The sequence below is a fragment of the Branchiostoma floridae genome, chromosome 4 (assembly GCF_000003815.2).
Source record: "Branchiostoma floridae strain S238N-H82 chromosome 4, Bfl_VNyyK, whole genome shotgun sequence".
In the NCBI taxonomy this organism is placed as follows: domain Eukaryota; kingdom Metazoa; phylum Chordata; class Leptocardii; order Amphioxiformes; family Branchiostomatidae; genus Branchiostoma; species Branchiostoma floridae.
Genome location: NC_049982.1, coordinates 31,514,692 through 31,532,667, shown reverse-complemented (window position 1 = coordinate 31,532,667; position 17,976 = coordinate 31,514,692). Strand labels below are relative to the sequence as shown.

At 42.5% G+C, this 17,976-nt stretch overlaps 1 protein-coding gene and 1 long non-coding RNA gene across 2 annotated transcripts; one reads left to right on the top strand and one right to left on the bottom strand.

Moving 5' to 3' along the window:
• Positions 1 to 328: 328 nt before the first annotated feature.
• On the bottom strand, positions 329 to 2,232 carry LOC118413784 (protein starmaker-like). The gene is made up of 4 exons (XM_035817316.1): positions 2,088 to 2,232; positions 1,744 to 1,974; positions 936 to 1,304; positions 329 to 756 (listed from the first exon to the last, which is right to left on the bottom strand). The coding sequence occupies exons 1-4, from the start codon at positions 2,230 to 2,232 to the stop codon at positions 329 to 331; spliced, it is 1,173 nt and encodes a 390-aa protein (XP_035673209.1).
• A 10,273-nt stretch (positions 2,233 to 12,505) lies between these two features.
• On the top strand, positions 12,506 to 15,973 carry LOC118414869. The gene is made up of 3 exons (XR_004831027.1): positions 12,506 to 13,406; positions 14,031 to 14,157; positions 15,256 to 15,973. It is a non-coding gene; the product is annotated as an uncharacterized LOC118414869 (long non-coding RNA).
• The last annotated feature ends 2,003 nt before the right edge of the window (positions 15,974 to 17,976 follow it).

Sequence of the window (17,976 nt, the reverse complement as noted above, 5' to 3'; positions counted from 1 at the left end):
CTATCGATGAGCCACGCGGACCAGTTCTTCCCAGTACCAGCGCTTGATGTAGGTCGCGCGTTCCTTTTCTTCTTGTACCGACTTGGTGAGGGTCTTCTGGATGTCTTGCAGCTCCTCCAAACTCAGTCCTTGTGTATCGGGTAACTTGTAAGATGTGCGATCGGGCACGGCAGCGATAACGTTCTTGAAAACTGGGTACTGGAGAACATGCGATGCGGTAGTGGCGAGTCTGGATCGAAGGGAGTCGGCATGAGCGAGAAGCTTTTCCGCATAGTCTTTCTCAAGATGAAGCTCTGCCCACAGCTTGTCGACTGACGGCATGACCTCATTATAACATGGGTCTTCTGCGTCCTTGTGTTTGGGCGATGGGGGTGGTTATTGAAATAGACGTTCCTCCTTCTTGAGAAGACGTTGTCGTCTGACTGTCTGTATCCGCGCCGCTGTTGTCAGGTGCTTCCATCTGTTTTCCACGGACAACTGAAGGATGGCGCTCTGGGACATCGCCTTCTCCGACAGCAGGGCGTTTGTCTGCTGTATCTGGAGCTGTGGCTGGTAGGCTGGAAGCCGAGCTTGTTGAAGACGCTGCTTTGACGTCTGCAGCGTCGCGGACAGCGGCTGATAGTGAGCTGTCCTTGCCGCTGTTGTTCGATGGTGCGTCCGGCTCTTTTTTCTGGGAAACACTGACCTTGTAATCCTCCAGCAAAGATTTCTCTTGCAGCTCCGTCTTGACTGTCCTCTCAGAATTCTTGGCTGGGTCTAAAAAGGAGAAACGCACATTCTATGAACGGTTTCGTCTGACGTCTATTCTTAACCACTTCATCTGAACTACATGTATTTTATCACCTTCATCTATAGTTAAGTTTGAAGGTAAAAGACTTGTTTCACTTAAGAAAACTTATGTTCATGTTTGAATAATACATTTTACCGCCTCTTACCCAGACCCTTCGGAAGCTCACTCTCTTGCGCGTCAACGTCTCTGTCGTCGTAAACTTCAAAGTCGTCCGCTGTGTCTGAAATTGAGGCTGTGTCTGAAGTTGAGGCTGTGTCTGAAGTTGAGGCTGTGTCTGAAGTTGAGGCTTTGTCTGAAGTTGAGGCTTTGTCTGAAGAGTCTTCCTTGACGTCTGCAATGTCGCCGGCGACTGAAGATAGTTTACTGTCCTCATCGCTGTTGTCTGGAGGTGTGCCAGCTTCATTTTCTTGGGAAGCTGTCACCACCTTGACCCGGTGATTCTGCATCTCCGATGAAGTCTCCGGCTTCCCTTGCGCTGATGCTTCAACGGTCCCCTCGGGAGGCTTGACTGAGACTGAATAGAATGATGAAATGCGTATACTGTGTGTTTTCACATCAAAAAATAGTATAAACAAACAGATTATAATACAAGTGCAACTTAAGTGAGCATAGGAAACATAAACAGTAGCTGCTAAACAAACTTAGGTAACAGAACAGAGATGTCATAACATATTCACAGACATAGATCAAAATTAACAAACCAAGAACTCGCAGAACTGAACAGAGCAACATATATATGTGTTTTCTATCATTTTATTTGAAATTTAGTTTTTAGTTGAAATAAAGACTAGTGTCTTTTCAATAGGACTTTTCCACAAAATTAAATTTTTACACAATTATTTTCATATGTATCCATGCTGATTCCTGCGCTATCAGAACTGGTCTCTTATATGACCATGAAAGCATAACGTACAAACTCCCCCTGCATACTAACAGAAACAAGCGCCTCTTACCTTGGTTCTGTGTAGGTTGACTTTTCACCTCCGTGCCGTTGAGAGTAACGGACACTTGTAAGAACACTTCCTCATTCCTCCGCCCGCCTTTGTTGGGTTGGTCCATGATGTACCACCACTTCTGTGGTAAACCGTCCGCTGACTCCAGTGCGGCTGCAACATCGATGGACAGCTCACCAACTGTGATTTCTTTGCAGCGTTTCGCCTTCCGAAGTTTCAGAACCAGTTGGTCTGTTGGCGACCATGGCACAAACTCAATAGAATGATCCCAGATTAGTGCGTCTGACTTTTTCTTTCGGTTTGCATCTTTTCCTTGCCATGGAGCATTGTCACCAGATACTTGCCTTGACTCCGGCGACCAACTTTGCCCTCGTGGACAGTGACGTTGAGTTTTGTGTCACCGCTCTGTCCTTTACCACCAGGCCTGAGAGATGAAAGCACGTGTACCACTGAAAGGAACGCTGAAGCCGCCTTGTCGAGAACCCCCATCTTTGTACGATAAACATACAAGGCCACTTTGACAAAACGCGGAGCTCGAGAGATCCGTGAGTTTCCTCGGTCAACAGTGGCGTTATGTTTGGTTGCTGTGCTACAGCGTGGATAAATGCAACCAATGTTGGAATATAACAACTAGTTGGACGAATTGACGACACGTCTGTCTTGTGAGAAGATCAAACCAAAAACTCTTTTATTTTGAATCACATTACTGGTCGCGTTCTGGCGGTTCTAGAACACCCTTCTCCGAACGGGGCCACCGCCCGTTCGAGCACGTCGAATTGTTGTTGTTTACTCCGAAGAAGGGCCGCCAGAACGCGACAGTTACAATAAACAGATTCAAATACAATTACATAATATACGATACAATACAATACATAACACTAGAACACTTCGCGACAATCGCGACGATCCGTGGAACATGGAATTACCATATTGACCTCGAAACGAGGTATTTGTACGTGTATATGTATGTGTATGCATGCGGGTGTGTGTGTCTGTATGTTGTGTGTGTCTGTTCTGTTTAACTGTGTGCCAATGCTGTTCAGCACCGGGAACAGGTGTGTTTACCTGTGTGGGATGGTGTTCAGCACCGGGGACAGGTAGTGTTAACCTGCGTGTGAATGCTGTTCAGCACCAGGGACAGCGGTGTTTATCTGCGTGTGGATGGTGTTCAGCACCAGTGGTAGGTGCGTTGACCTGTATGTTGATGGTGTTCAGCACCAACGACAGGTTTATTTACCTGAGTGTAAATGGTGTTCAGCACCAGGGACAGGTTTGTTTATCTGTGGGTGGAAGGTGTTCAGCACCAGGGACAGGTATGTTGACCTGTTTGTCGTTGGTGTTTAGCACCGGAGACAGTTGTTTTCACCTATGTGAGAATGGTGTTCAGCACCGCGGACAGGGGTGTTTACCTGTGTGTGGATGGTGTTCAGCACCAGAGACAGGTTTGTTTGTCTGTTTGTGGATGGTGTTCAGCACCAGGGACAGGTTTGTTCACCTGTGTGTGGATGGTGTTCAGCACAAAGAACAGGTGTGTAACCTGTATGTGGATGGTGTTCAGCACAAAGAACAGGTGTGTAACCTGTGCGTGGATGGTGTTAAATACCAAATTACTTGTGTGTTAACCTGTGTAAGGATGGTGTTCAACATCAGGGAAAGGGCTGTTCACCTGTGTGTAGATTGTGTGCAGCACGACGAGCAGGTGTGTAACCAGTGCGTGGATGGTGTTCAGCACCAAGGGCAGGTGTTGTTTACCTTTGTGTGGATGGTGTTCAATACCAAGGTGTGTGACCTGTGTGTGGATGATGTTTAACACTAAGGACAGGTGTGTTAACCTGTGTGTTGATGGTGCATAACACTGAGGACAGGTGTGTTTACCTTTGTGTCGATGATGTTCGACACCAAAGACAGGTGTGTTTACCTGTTTGTAGATGGTGTTCAGCACCAGGGACAAGTGTGTTACTCTATGTGTTGATAGAGTTCAGCACAAAGGACGGTTTCGTTTACGTGTGTTCTGATGGTGTTCAGCAACAGGGACAGGCGTGTTTGGATTCTAGTGATGTTAAGTACTAGAACCACAGTGTGTTAACCTGTGTCTATCCGCACTGCATTTGTCTTCACAACTGATCCGTTTAGACAATGCAGTTCTAGAACGCCCCGTGACAATCGCGAGCGCTCCGTGAAACATTGAATCCAGTGACCACGAAATGAGACAACAGGTCATTGACTGATAACGTTTAATTTTCCCTGCTAAATTTGCCAAGAACGTATACAGGTTTGTGTAATGTGTTCATCATTAATCCTTTTCTTCGATGCACAATGTACAGTACTCTAACATCACTCATGTTCTGGCTATATTCTTATTGAGATGAAATTTGGGTGTTTTCTGTTGATATTTTGATACCCTATGTGCAATAGGACACGTTAACTATGTGCAATATGATACAATTTACTGTTTGTGGCCTATGTAACCTGTACTGAACACTATCCACACACAGACATACCTGTCATTGGTGCTGAACACTATACACACACAAAAATTCCTGTCATTGGTGCTGAACACTATCCACACACAAACATTCCTGTCATTGGTGCCGAACACTATCCACACACAGACATACCTGTCACACTATCCACACACAAACATTCCTGTCATTGGTGCTGAACACTATCCACACACAAACATTCCTGTCATTGGTGCTGAACACTATCCACACACAAACATTCCTGTCATTGGTGCTGAACACTATCCACACACAAACATTCCTGTCATTGGTGCCGAACACTATCCACACACAGACATACCTGTCACACTATCCACACACAAACATTCCTGTCATTGGTGCTGAACACTATCCACACACAAACATTCCTGTCATTGGTGCTGAACACTATCCACACACAAACATTCCTGTATTTGGTGCCGAACACTATCCACACACAGACATACCTGTCACACTATCCACACACAAACATTCCTGTCATTGGTGCTGAACACTATCCACACACAAACATTCCTGTCATTGGTGCTGAACACTATCCACACACAAACATTCCTGTCATTGGTGCCGAACACTATCCACACACAGGCAACACCACACCTGGCAGACTACAGCTACACCTGTCGTTGGAGCTGAAAACATCAGTCTTTCTAAGTCAGTTTATTTCATTAACTCATCTCATCCGTTGTGACGTGTTTTAGTGAGATTGCGATTTTTGAAAGTTGTCGCAGACTGTTCTTTAGTAAACTTATGAAGTATTTTCTAGCGCATTATGTATATAACTTATGAGAATCGCAGTTATCATATTCGACATGTCAGCCCGAGTGTTTTGGGTCTGTGTTTTAGGTGCAAGGACACAGAAAGTAAATTTTATGGATGACGTCAATAATTTTTGCCTGATTTCAGATATAAAATTCATTTTTCCTCTTCGGGGATGTCATACAGGCAAAATAGGCAAACATGTTGTGTTGTAGCCTAATAATCATACTCGTAGAAGTGACACTAGGGAGGTAGCAATGACTATAGTTGCAGAAGCGAAACTTGTTGGATAGTTGGTAAATTACAACCAATATGGAAGCCATGGATGTAGTTGCCAGCTTATCACCTTTACTCGTACCACATAAGTATCACGTTTACTACACAAGTTCACTTCTTAATACAGGAATGAATGCGTTATCAGTTGTGGTGCCACGTTTTGTCACTTCAAATCTTGTTACGATGTTAACGGTGTCTATTTTTTTTTTTACCCATCTTCATAATTTTTCGCGCTATCTCATTATTTTTGAACATTGCATAGCATGTCATCCATCGAATTTATTTGCTGTGGCCTAACTAACTGTCTGTGAGTGGTCGTGAGCATTCTTATTATATGTAGGGAAGGAAATGTTATATTTGATAAATGAAGTCACTTAAAATACTACGAAATGCAGGTAGCTGCAGAGCTCCGTGATCTGCGTTATCAGTGTAATTAGGGGTGGGTACCGGTACGAAAAATTCAGGTACAACTACCGTACAAGTGAGGTACCGTCTGGACAGGTCCAGGTCCGAACCTGAACCTTGACTTAACGGACCGATCCTGAAGCCCCGCCCTCTGTTCGATCATGTTCTATTTCGAACACCTCCGTCAAAACCGCGCTGGTAGGACAGAACTGGCCGCCGCCAGGGAGTCCAAACTCACAGCACCTAATGTCTGCCCCAATGGCTATCTACCACTCAAAAGCTACGACCACAGCATGTCCAGAACACGAGATTTCATAAATGGAAGTTTTGCTGCAGTATCTTAAGAAGCCGCTAGGGGGCCCATTATCTAACTTGACCATTGTTTTCCTGACCCCTACCCACCTACTAAATCTCATAAAGATCCATTTAAGGCTTCTTGAGTTATGCATTCCACAAGCAAACGGACGCACACACTCGTCCTGCTACCGTCCGGACGAAAAATGCTACACCAATCATTTTCGGACTCGACCTTCCTTTCTGCAACCGCTGCTCAAATACCAAATATCATGTAAATTCATAATCAGCTTCTCGACTTATATGCTGTTGACCTACATATAGAGACCTACATATAGAGACCATTGCCATTACCGAAAATATAACCTTCTTGGCGAATGTACCGGTAATAAACTCGTAACGTTATTTAAGTGCAACCTGGAGAGTTCTGATGGAGAGGAGCAAGAGGCCAGTCCATGTCCTATGGACTTAGGCAGACAGGCAGGTAATAATAAGCTATATTTTGTTTCGAAAATATTGTACAAGAATTGAAACCTTTTTCTGTTAAAATGATATAGAATTCGCAGAAGATACATATAATGAAAGATGATAAGGATTGAAAAATAAGTTATAGTTCTTAAGTTATCAACTCTCAAAGTGATCTCTTTGTCGTGCGCTTTTCATTCAAAATAAAAGCAATATTTTTCGCCCCATAACTCCAATTACAGATTACGTAAAAATGTTTACCTTGTGACGTAATAACTGATGACTCCTACTGTACTTGACTGCAAATTAGGGCAAAATCGTAAATGCAAATCTGAAGCAGTAAGCAAACATAATCTTTATTTCAAATTGGTTGATACCAAAATAAAAAATCTATAGGTCAGCCTTTTGTTTCATGGCACCTCACTAGAATGGTGAAAGGCAGGAAAAATACAATATACTACGTGCATCAAATATTGCTAGATATCGATAGAAATTACGTAAGCGAGTATTTACATTAAAAAAACGCAATTTACACAATTGTATAGATGTTAACATCGTGCTTCTTTACAGTCCCTTCTGCCTAAATGTAGGTCAGGGTTAACTTTCCTTTCCAGAAAAAGAAGCACAGTATGTGTACAAAGGTGCTGCCAGGCCTGGGAGAGTCCTGTTTGATCAGTCAAGAAACAAGAACCAAAATACACATGAAGGCAAGTCTATATTATCTAGTTACTCTCAAGCAAATGTATAGATATTCTGCTAGCCTCTAAAAAGGCACACACAAATGCTGTTAAAGCGTGGAATATAATACCTAACAATAAAACCAAATGTACATACATTGCTCGTTTGTACGATTGATGCTATCCTCATTTTGACTTACGTAAGTCACAAATTTGAAAGCGATTTCATTTTTTTTACATTTTCAGACTATTACATCAACGTGTTCTTATTTGAAAATGATGTCTTCATTTTAGATACTCTCTGCTAAGTTATGTTTACCCTTGCTTAACCCACCAATGTCAGTTGTATGGAATTTCCATCATTTATCACCAATACTTCCAAATCTGAAAATAATTATGACATTTTTTATTACTTGATATACAACTTAAGTTCTAATATTCATACAATTATTGTATTATTAGCGAAAAGAACGACCTTGCAATACCAAAGCTAACTGCTAAGTGGCTAAAACATACACCAATTCTTTTCAACTTCGTAAGCTACCACCCAGCCTCAAATCCAGGCCATAACAAACAAAAACCCCTCAAACGGACCTTCAGTCCAATTTTTTCGATATTTCTAGTCTGTATAGTTACTTCTACATGCTGTAGCCTTTGGTGTCGTATACAGGGGGCTGTTGTATTGTACCGGGTTCCTTATAATGCGGGGTTAGTCCAGTGTTAGATTGCTGTAACGTATTCGGGTCCGTAAATGGCGAGATTCTCGTCTATTTTGGTCTTCAGTGCTTGGAATGACGGCCGGTTGGAGGGAAGCCAGTGCCAGCACTTCAGCATCAGGTCGTCGTACCTGTGTAGAAATCAAGCGATCGGTAAATGAATATACTGCATATTATGTGTTCTTGCGGAAAAAGAAACATCTATCGGTCGTGGAATGGACTGCAGCATGGTATCGTACCTGTTGAGAGTGTTATCTGGCAATTATTAAATGAACAGCTTTCTTGCTTCGAAATTGCCTTCTGAACTCAGTGTAATCACTGAAAGTGGAACGCAACATATATGACTGTTCTTCAACGTTGCAGTTATGAAAAATAGTTATTAGCGTACTTTCGATAACTACCGGAACAATCCAACTTGCCCGGTTACTGGAGGAGATCAGAGTGCAGAAACTCACATGGCATCTGGACAGTCTTCAGGTTGAGGCATCCTGTAACCAGCCTCTAGGCGGACATTCAGATCATTCGGACCGAATACTACCAAGTCAGGGTAAGGATCGTCTCCTAGCGTACATATCTCGTACAGCACTATCCCGAAGGACCACCTGTAACGGGAAGGTTTTATATAAGATCACAGAAATTTTACGACATGGCTTTGGGTCAGGGCTCGTAAAACGCTGGAGGTATTGTGATGTCAAACATCAATTTGTGAGGTGAAAGGTTAGTACTCACACGTCGCTTTTTGAGTTATAGGCTTTTAATTTCCGGAGCCGCTCCGGTGCCATCCACCGCCAGGGTATCTTCCCGGAGCCAAACTGCCGACGGTAACCTTGGTCTTTGATGTCTTGCGTCATCCCAAAGTCGGAAATCTTCACCACCAGGTGTTCCCCGACCAAGATGTTTCGAGCGGCCAGGTCTCCGTGGACGTAATGAGCCTGCGCGATGTAATCCTGAAATAGGCGCGGACACGGAAAGGTCGAGACTACTCTGTCATATTACAACGATATCTAATAATACAGCATGGGTATGTATATATGACCTTAGCACCAGTATAAACTTGGCACAAAAGTTTGGAATATTATATTTGTTTGCTTATTTCGATCTCCTTACAATATACTCGTAGAATCTATTCTTCCTGGAGTCCATATGAAATTACGAAAAAAATCAAATAACATCAGTGTACAAGTGTGACATATTAAGTGTAAAATTAAAGTATAGCATAAGAAGTATTGAAAGTAAACCGAAATGTAAAATTATCAGCGTCATGGTGTGGGGCGGTATAACGGCTAGAGGAAAAACAAGGTTCGTCATCATCCCGGGCAGCCACAGTGCATGCAGTGAAATATTCAGTCGTTATGACTTACCTCTTTCATATAGGACCAAAATCCACTCTAAAAGATAGCAGATAGATACAGCTAGCATCAGTTTGAACATATCTACAACTTTACAAGTGACCCTGTATAAGGTGGCCTGTTACCTTCATCCACATGTCAACACTGACGGACGAAACTAAACTGAACGTAGGGTAATTTCTTAATTGTATTGACATCCTTATGTAAGGCCTGGTGTTCTTTTTACGAAATTACAATTAAAAGAAGTTGGATATCATAACTTATAAGTAAAGAAATTACCCGTGAATAGTTTCATAAGTTTGCTATGTCACTAAATAAAGAGACTCTCTTTACTCAACGCCTGCTTCATTCCACCGACGTTTCGGTGACCGGCCGTCTGTCACCTTTGCAATAACAACAGGAGAGGGAATTAATCAAACACGCCCTTGCCCGTGTACTCAGAGTGGACTTTCAGCAAAGTTGGACATCAAAGCACCAGACAGAAGCAGAAGAAGACATCTAAAAGAATGGTGACCTTGCCTTACATCAAAGGCATCACAGAACCACTGGAGAGAATATTAAAAAACACAACATTGCTACATACAGCAGTCGAGCCAAAACCACAGTAAGAAATAATTTTTGAACATCCAAAAGACTGTTTATACAAATTACCCTGCAGGAGTTGCAACAACCTGGTACACCTTCAGCACCTGGTACACCTGCAGCACCTGGTACACTGCAGCCCCTGGTACACCTTCAGCACCTGGTACACCTGCAGCACCTGGTACACTGCAGCCCCTGGTACATCTGTAGCACCTGGTTAGACCTGTAGCACCTGGCACACCGGCAGCTACTGGTACACTGCAGTACCTGGTACTCACCATGCCAAAAGCGATCTGCCGGGCCACTTGGTACATCTGAATCACCTTGAAGTTGAAGATATCATTTCGAGGTCCGTCAGAGTTCTCCTCCTGTAGAATCACACAATATTGTATAGTAATTCATATTCAAAAGTTTATTGAAATTAGATTTAACACCTAAAAGGTGGGATCGTGTGGCGCAGTGTTTATCCCATACCCCAGAGGTCCTAGGTTCAAATCCGCTGATCTGTCACTGATCCTGTGCCCTTGGGGCAGGCACTTTTAAATTATACGACTTTCCTCACTTCACTCAGGTGAAATGAATACCTAGCTTCGTTTCGGGCCGTCCTTCGGATAGGACGTTAAATTGAGGTCCCGTGTTTGAGGAGAGCCTCACCACGTGCACGTTTAAGAACCCACCACAATTATCGAAAAGGGATCCTTCACCGGCCGGTGTGATGGTTCAACCCTACAGTCCAATTGCCGCGCCTGGGGAAATGACTGTCGTATCGAGGTCACCTGACTGGCGAAGAGAGCGTAGTAAGCCCACCCAATAACAATGTATAATAAGTGACCATAGGTAACATGCTCCGTTTCCTCGGTGAGATGTGACGTGTTTTTAATCAAATGTGACATGGTGTTGAGGCTGTTGTCGTATACAACACGCATAATACGGCGATTATCTGTTCAATCACATCTGTACATCGAAGCCGGCTTAATCACGGTCCAACTCTGGGAGGTGGTTTCGATGTGGCGCGGGCGATTCCAGTATGAACGCAATTGTGGCTTGGAGTCGGCTTGGTTTGCATATCATGGGAGACTTCGTCATTTGAAAATTTAGGTATTTCTGCGCTGAAGTAGCTTTGGCGTTTGCTGGGATATTTCGTGGATCCTATGGCAGACACTTGGCGAGTTTTTGTCTGGACAGATGAAGATACACGGCCGGGTACTTCTAGCTATCTTCACGGGGAAAGCGACAGGGGAAGCTCAAGGGAACGTACAAACACAAGAACATGTGTAACGTTACACATCCAGGTGACCTCGAGCCAAGAAAAACGTGGAGCCCATGCTGTAGAAAGATTTTTTGACTCTGAGGAGGAGGGCGCTGAATGACAATCAATGAAGCTTGAACCAGTTTGCTGTCGGACGCAGTCGAATCATGGTGAGAAGCTCGCGATCGCATCATGGTGAGAAGTACTGCGGTATGCGACTTACCTCATTCCGATTTGGCAAGCTTAGTATGAACGGAATATACACTTCGACCGTTCATACTAGGCTCAAAATCCGATTTGGCGAGCTTAGTATGAACGGATACAGATGCGAACAATCCTTCACTGCATGAAATATCGGATTTACCAAACTTACCATTGGTGTGTAAATACCTGGTAAATCTGATGTACAATATTTACCCAAATTTAGCACATATTTACCCGGTAAATTTGGATAAATACGGGTAAATGCTGGTAATGCACCCTGATATAAGGCCTTAAACAGGGGTACATTTATTGCATTGTCAGGGATGGGCCCTCTTTTATGGCCTTACATACGGGTACATGTGTTACATTGTTAGGGATGGACCCTGGTATAAGGCCTAATATAGGGGTGCATGTATTACATTGTCAGGGATGGACCCTGGTATAAGGCCTTATATAGGGGTGCATGTATTACATTGTCAGGGATGGACCCTGGTATAAGGCCTTATATAGGGGTGCATGTATTACATTGTCAGGGAAGGACCCTGGTATAAGGCAATATATAGGGGTGCATGTATTACATTGTCAGGGAAGGACCCTGGTATAAGGCCTTATATAGGAGTGCATGTATTACATTGTCAGGGATGGACCCTGGTATAAGGCCGTATATAGGGGTGCATGTATTACATTGTCAGGTATGGACCCTGGTATAAGGCCTTATATAGGGGTGCATGTATTACATTGTCAGGGATGGACCCTAGTATAAGGCCTTATATAGGGGTGCATGTATTACATTGTCAGGGATGGACCATGGTATAAGGCCTTATATAAGGGTGCATGTATTACATTGTCAGCGATGGACCCTGGTATAAGGCCTTATATAGGGGTGCATGTATTACATTGTCAGGGATGGACCCTGGTATAAGGCCTTATATAGGGGTGCATGTATTACATTGTCAGGGATGGACCCTGGTATAAGGCCGTATATAGGGGTGCATGTATTACATTGTCAGGGATGGACCCTGGTATAAGGCCTTATATAGGGGTGCGGTGGTACCCACAGTGTACAGAACACCCCACCGCCTGAGATAAGAGTTATGTCAGGGCGAGGGTACTCGCAGTATACAGAACACACCACCGCCCTGAGATAAGAGTTATCCCTGGGCGAGGGTACCCACAGTGTACAGAACACCACACCGCCCTGAGATAAGAGTTATCCCAGGGCGAGGGTACCCACAGTGTACAGAACACCACACCGCCCTGAGATAAGAGTTATCTCATGGCGAGGGTACCCACAGTGTACAGAACACCTCACTGCCCTGAGATAAGAGTTATGTCAGGATGGGGGCACCCAAAGGGTATAGAACACCTCACCGCCCTGAGATAATAGTATTGGGGACAGAGCATAAAAGTTAAACACAGTCATCATTACCAGTCGACTAGCTTTTTAGGCCTTGAGTGAAATTGTAGGTGTAGTTCATTCATGAATGAGTCTCTATTAATAAGTATTTTACCATGATTGTTTACCATACTTAGAATTACATAACGGGCCCCTTTTATATTTATGAAGAAAAATGCTTCAGTTAAAACTCAAGACAGTTCACAATCACAGATCTTATGTATTTATATGCTACACAGTTTGTGATAAATAACAAAGGTCACAGCTTTTAGTTAAAACAACTCTAAAATCTACAGTGAAAAATCCAAAAGATAACAGGTCAATCTTTAAACAGATGCTGTAAAGCAAACTTGAATCTAACCAAGGAAGGAAGGCCTTATAAGCTTTACACATTGTGTCACAAATGTCCCTCATTGTCTTCATGCTGTATTGGGTCCTAAAAGGTCAGCTTCTGACCTCAGGGTCAACATCCTAAAGGCCACAGAAATACTACGATCTGATTGGACCGTCGGAAACGCATGCGCACCATGCGGGCGGGACAATTACAAAAAGTCGTTACGAGATATGAGATCAGACATGACTACGGGGTTTTACGTATCGCTTTCTACGCTACAAATGGCACAAGGAGTCTGCTATGGTCGCTCAGCAATTTGGGAGAGGCTTGTGAGTGTAGGGGGAATATGGTGTAAGCTCAAACGGACGGAAAATTATCGTGAATGATGTTTTAGTTGTACGTTTGGCGGCCGCCCCCCTCCCACCCTGGGTCTCCCCGCAGGATCCAACGTGTACTTCGGTGAGTAGAAAATATATAGACTGTGCTTGCCTTTCAGTGTGCTTCGTTTTTTAAGCAAAAAGTAGGTTCGCTTTTGCTTTTCCCACTTGTTTTGTTATTGACATGTAATCGTTAGAAACAAATTTGTCTCCAACTAACCTGCCCCCCTCCCCCATTTAATAGGAAAATGTATTGGACAACAGGCATTTCGTATATGGTTTTATGATACAAAACAGCAACAGCACTTGATGGGTGAATAATTGTGCGTTGATAAGAGAATTAATTTGTAGTCACATACATTAACTGTTAAACTTGAAACCAGTAGGATTAAATTAATGCTTCCAAATGATTATTTATATTTTATAGATTATACTAGTACTCTACATATTTAAATATATTTATTCATGTATTCGTTCAAATCATGGCTGGCATCACACAGCCAAGGCTGTCGATCTAGTTGTGACTATTATTATCAAGGGCTAACCTTTAACAATTTGAACACTGTTCAGTAACTGACAGTTGTTTGGTCACTAATTTGATGACTATTATATTTAAGGTATGGATTTAAGTCACGGTGTGTATGTATCAAATTCAGGGATGGCTGGATCTGATTGTGTCATTATTTCCCTTTTTATATGCCTCCAGTACAGCTGCAGTAGATACCTCCTTCAGACATGCAGCACAAGTTGTGAGGGTGGATAGCCAGAAGTAAAGCAAGCATCAGCCAGACGTTTAGCTGCTGAGTACTTCAATGCTGCTACACACTCCATAGGTAAGCCTCAAAACTACAGTCCTGCATGACCAATATCATCATTGGCACACTTCAGTGTTTACCGAGGCAGGCCGTTATCATGATTCTGCTTAGTCTGGTTTTAGTTAGTTGTTGTGATGGGACGAAGCACAACTACCCCAGTTATGTCAAAATCGTGTGACATGTTCCTTGATTGCTGTGTATATATTTTTTATTTGTGTCATACCTGATAACATTTGATAGGGGTGTTCCAGACCGGATGATGATTTTCCGTATCACACAGGCTTTTTATTTGTATTAGACAGGTTTCCATCAATTGAATAGAACATACTCAACTCAAGCGAATGGAGTTCTTTTGTTCGAATTTTTCTCGAATTGATGTTATTTAAAGAATAGAGTTGTTGGCACCGTGCAGGTTGAAACAATGTAGCGAGTTTTATCCTTTTTGTGAGTAGTTTAGCAATTAAATTGAGAGTTTTCCGACCTGGATATGATGGATACATGTATAGAATACAACACGGAGTATTCTGTATCACCTAAGGTACCAGGATCACCCGAAGGCCGGAGGGTGATCCGACCCGTAGGAGGGGTGGGACCGAGGATGATGTGAAATACACCATGTTTTATTTTATTTGTAACATACCTACCTGAGAAAACACAAGTTTCGATGCAAAACGCGCCAGAAGTTTAAAAAAATTTGGTGTCCTCGAACAAAAACAGTTACAGCAGCAATTTTAACGTCTGAATCAGGTATTCGAATTTTAGACCACGCCGCCCTCGGTGTGGGTAGAGTACGTTTGAAGTGTTCGATGGAAGCCTGTGTGATACAGCTTTTCATTGCCCGGTCCAGAACACCCGTATCGACCAATATCGTGGCCCAGGTATGACGACATGAAATTTACATGAAAAATACAACACAATGTATTCGGCATTACTCTCAGTCCCAGCCCTCCCACGGGTCGGATCGCTTGACCCAGTCAGGCTGGTACACCATGTTGTTGTATTCTATATTTATCAATTTTCAGTACACATGGGGACTACCCTTCAGTTGCAAATTTAAATAGGCTAGATTTCCACACATAGATTTATATTCTGTGATACTTTTGTTTTATCATGTAGGAACTGACTCACCACACAAAGGACTCCAAACTCATGCCAAGAAGTTCAGCATTCAGACACAGAAGAAGGCAGCCTGTGCTTGTTTGGACCCTACACGGAGTGCTTCGCAGCAGTGGACTTGAATATAGATGACAAGAGGATGTCTGTACGCAGTTCCACAGAATGTACTAGTAACTCAGGTGTTCACAGTTTGGCTGGACTTTAAAAGATTACTCATCTGTATTTCAATATCTTTATTGACAACAACTTTGTTCTTTTATGTGATTGCTGTTAACCTAAGGGCCACTAAAATCTTCATAGCTTTGAAGACTTCCAGTATGAAGCAAATTGTGTTTCACTGTTGTGTGATTGTATGAACCGTGTGATTATGATACATTTTACATAATTGTCAGAATTACATTGTACCTACACAGGTCCCATACAATATGCTTGTACCTGCATATACAGGTGGTATTTTGAGCCCTGACATGCATCTGACCCTCACCCTTCTCCAAAGGAAATGGATTTCTTAGCCAGATCACTGGGTTGTTTTTAATCTGTTATGAACTTATTAATTCCCCAATCTATGAAGTTTCGAAAATGATGAATTGTTGCTTGAATAAACATGTAGCATCACATGATGCTAATACTAGTAATAGGATCATGTTGGTAAAGTGTAAAACAATACAGGCCCCATTAAATGTTACATAAGTCTTTCATAGGTCATTAATGCACTGCATTTCAGTGTCATGTTACTGTTTCTTTCAAAGTTTCATTCATCTTGATCATAGTTGCACATTTTGCTTTTTACATTTGTTAACAGTGACAGCATAGTTTGGATGTTGCACACAATATATGATACAACTGTTACAGTACACAGTAAGTACATTGCAAATTCTTAACTGAGTGCTTATTGTAGTCTCAAACTTCCAAGCAGACATGTCAGCTTGTCCAAGTAGGGACAAATAAGTTTCCATGGGATTTCTGTCCTTTGTATTCTATTCAGTTATCTGCCTGCCAGTTGGTTCACTCCTATTACTCAAGTCCCCTATTAGTATTTGACCAAGCCAGAGTCTGGTAGAGACTGGGCTAATTGCAGATGAAATGTGATGGGCAAATAGTGTATGGCAAAAATATTGTATATAATTTCTAAAGCCTGTTTGTCAGTGCACAATGACGGAGACTGATGATAGGTTTAGATAGTGTGTGATGATAAAATACTTTCTTAAGTATCATCCATGATAAAAGCTGCTTGTAACTGATCAGCTTGTACACAGGACAGTTGACCAATGTTCAATCATGCTATTAACATTAGCTATATAGCTTATAAGAAAAGGCCACAATTGTATATCTGTTATTTATCTGTTTACCCTTTAGAAATCCTAACTGTCATTGTTGATATGTTTATCCAATAAATAATGCTGAGTTTGGCCACAAATCGTGTTATGATTCAAAATCATGGGTAATTCTGGGGAGTAATCGGTTAACTACCGGCTAAATGTGGGTAAAGGGGGGCATATGATATTATTCTGGTAAAGGTTGTATAAATCCAAGGTAAATACAGCTAAATGTGGGTAAAGGGGGATAAATATAGCATTGAATATTCTGGTAAAGGTATGTATAAATCCAAGGTAAATATGGGTAAATACAGCTATATGAGAAATACTCCGCATGGTAAATGTCGGTAAATGCGCAAAATATATGAGAAATACCTCGTACGGTAAATCTCGGTAAACGCATATTTACACGAACCTGGTAAATGTGGGTAAATCAGGCAAACATTACCCGCTATACCATGCGGGTAAATGCTTGGTATATTTGCACCTTTACCGGCGGGTAAATGTCGATAAATCCCTGGTAAACCTAAACTTTACCCGGCTATACATCGCATTTACCAATGGGGTAAATTCGACTTTTCATACATCGGACCAAAACAATACCCTGTCGTCCGAGGATACCCTCCGAGTAACAATGTATTACTACTATGTATTATCATATAGCCAGGCGCCGCGGACCAATCAGAAGGCCCCGTTCCACGATGGTTATGACGCCGTAATACATAGATTCCCGCCAGCCCGGCGTGTATCGCCCTTCTGATTGGTCAGAATGAATCGACACCGGCACCGGTGTTGATTTGCATCGACACCGGCACCAGTGTCGCTGCAAATTGACACCGGTGCCGGTGTCGATTCATTCTAACCAATCAGAAGGAGCGATACACACAGGATATGAAGGCATTGGCCAATCAAAAGGAGCGAAACATATTCCAGAGTAGAGGGAATAAGTACAGACTGCAAGAAGGGGGGGGGGGCTCCTTCTGTTAACATTGATAATGAGTTTTGTTGTTCTAAAGAGCCAGAGACTACAATATTTCGAATATTTTCTGTGGAAATTTTGGTTTCAAAATGCAATCTGTAATCTCCTTTTAAATGTATGTACCAAAGAACAAATGTGAATTTTCAGAAATTCAACAAAGTTATTCACACGTATAGTACCAAGGGATCATACAGGAGTTTGCAAGTTTGGGTAGGCCATATGATAATAACGTTAATGACCCGCCTGTTCCTCGGTGTACATGGTGTCATAACGCCTGGTCCTTTGCTGTAACCACCTCATAAAAGCAGGCGTCGTTATGACACCATATACACCTCGGGGCGGGTCATTCATTCATTCATTAATTCATACCTGTAGATATCCATATATGTCTGTTTAGTTGTACTGTACGTAGTTGCTATAAATTTA

Bases quoted from the DNA above. Each gene is read 5' to 3' on its own strand.
- LOC118413784 (XM_035817316.1), bottom strand. From the start codon at position 2,232: ATGGGGGTTCTCGACAAGGCGGCTTCAGCGTTCCTTTCAGTGGTACAC. The intron at 1,975-2,087 runs GCAAGTATCTGG...GGTCGCCAACAG, and splicing joins AGTTGGTCGCCGGAGTCAAG to ACCAACTGGTTCTGAAACTT. The intron at 1,305-1,743 runs GTAAGAGGCGCT...CATTCTATTCAG, and splicing joins TCAACCTACACAGAACCAAG to TCTCAGTCAAGCCTCCCGAG.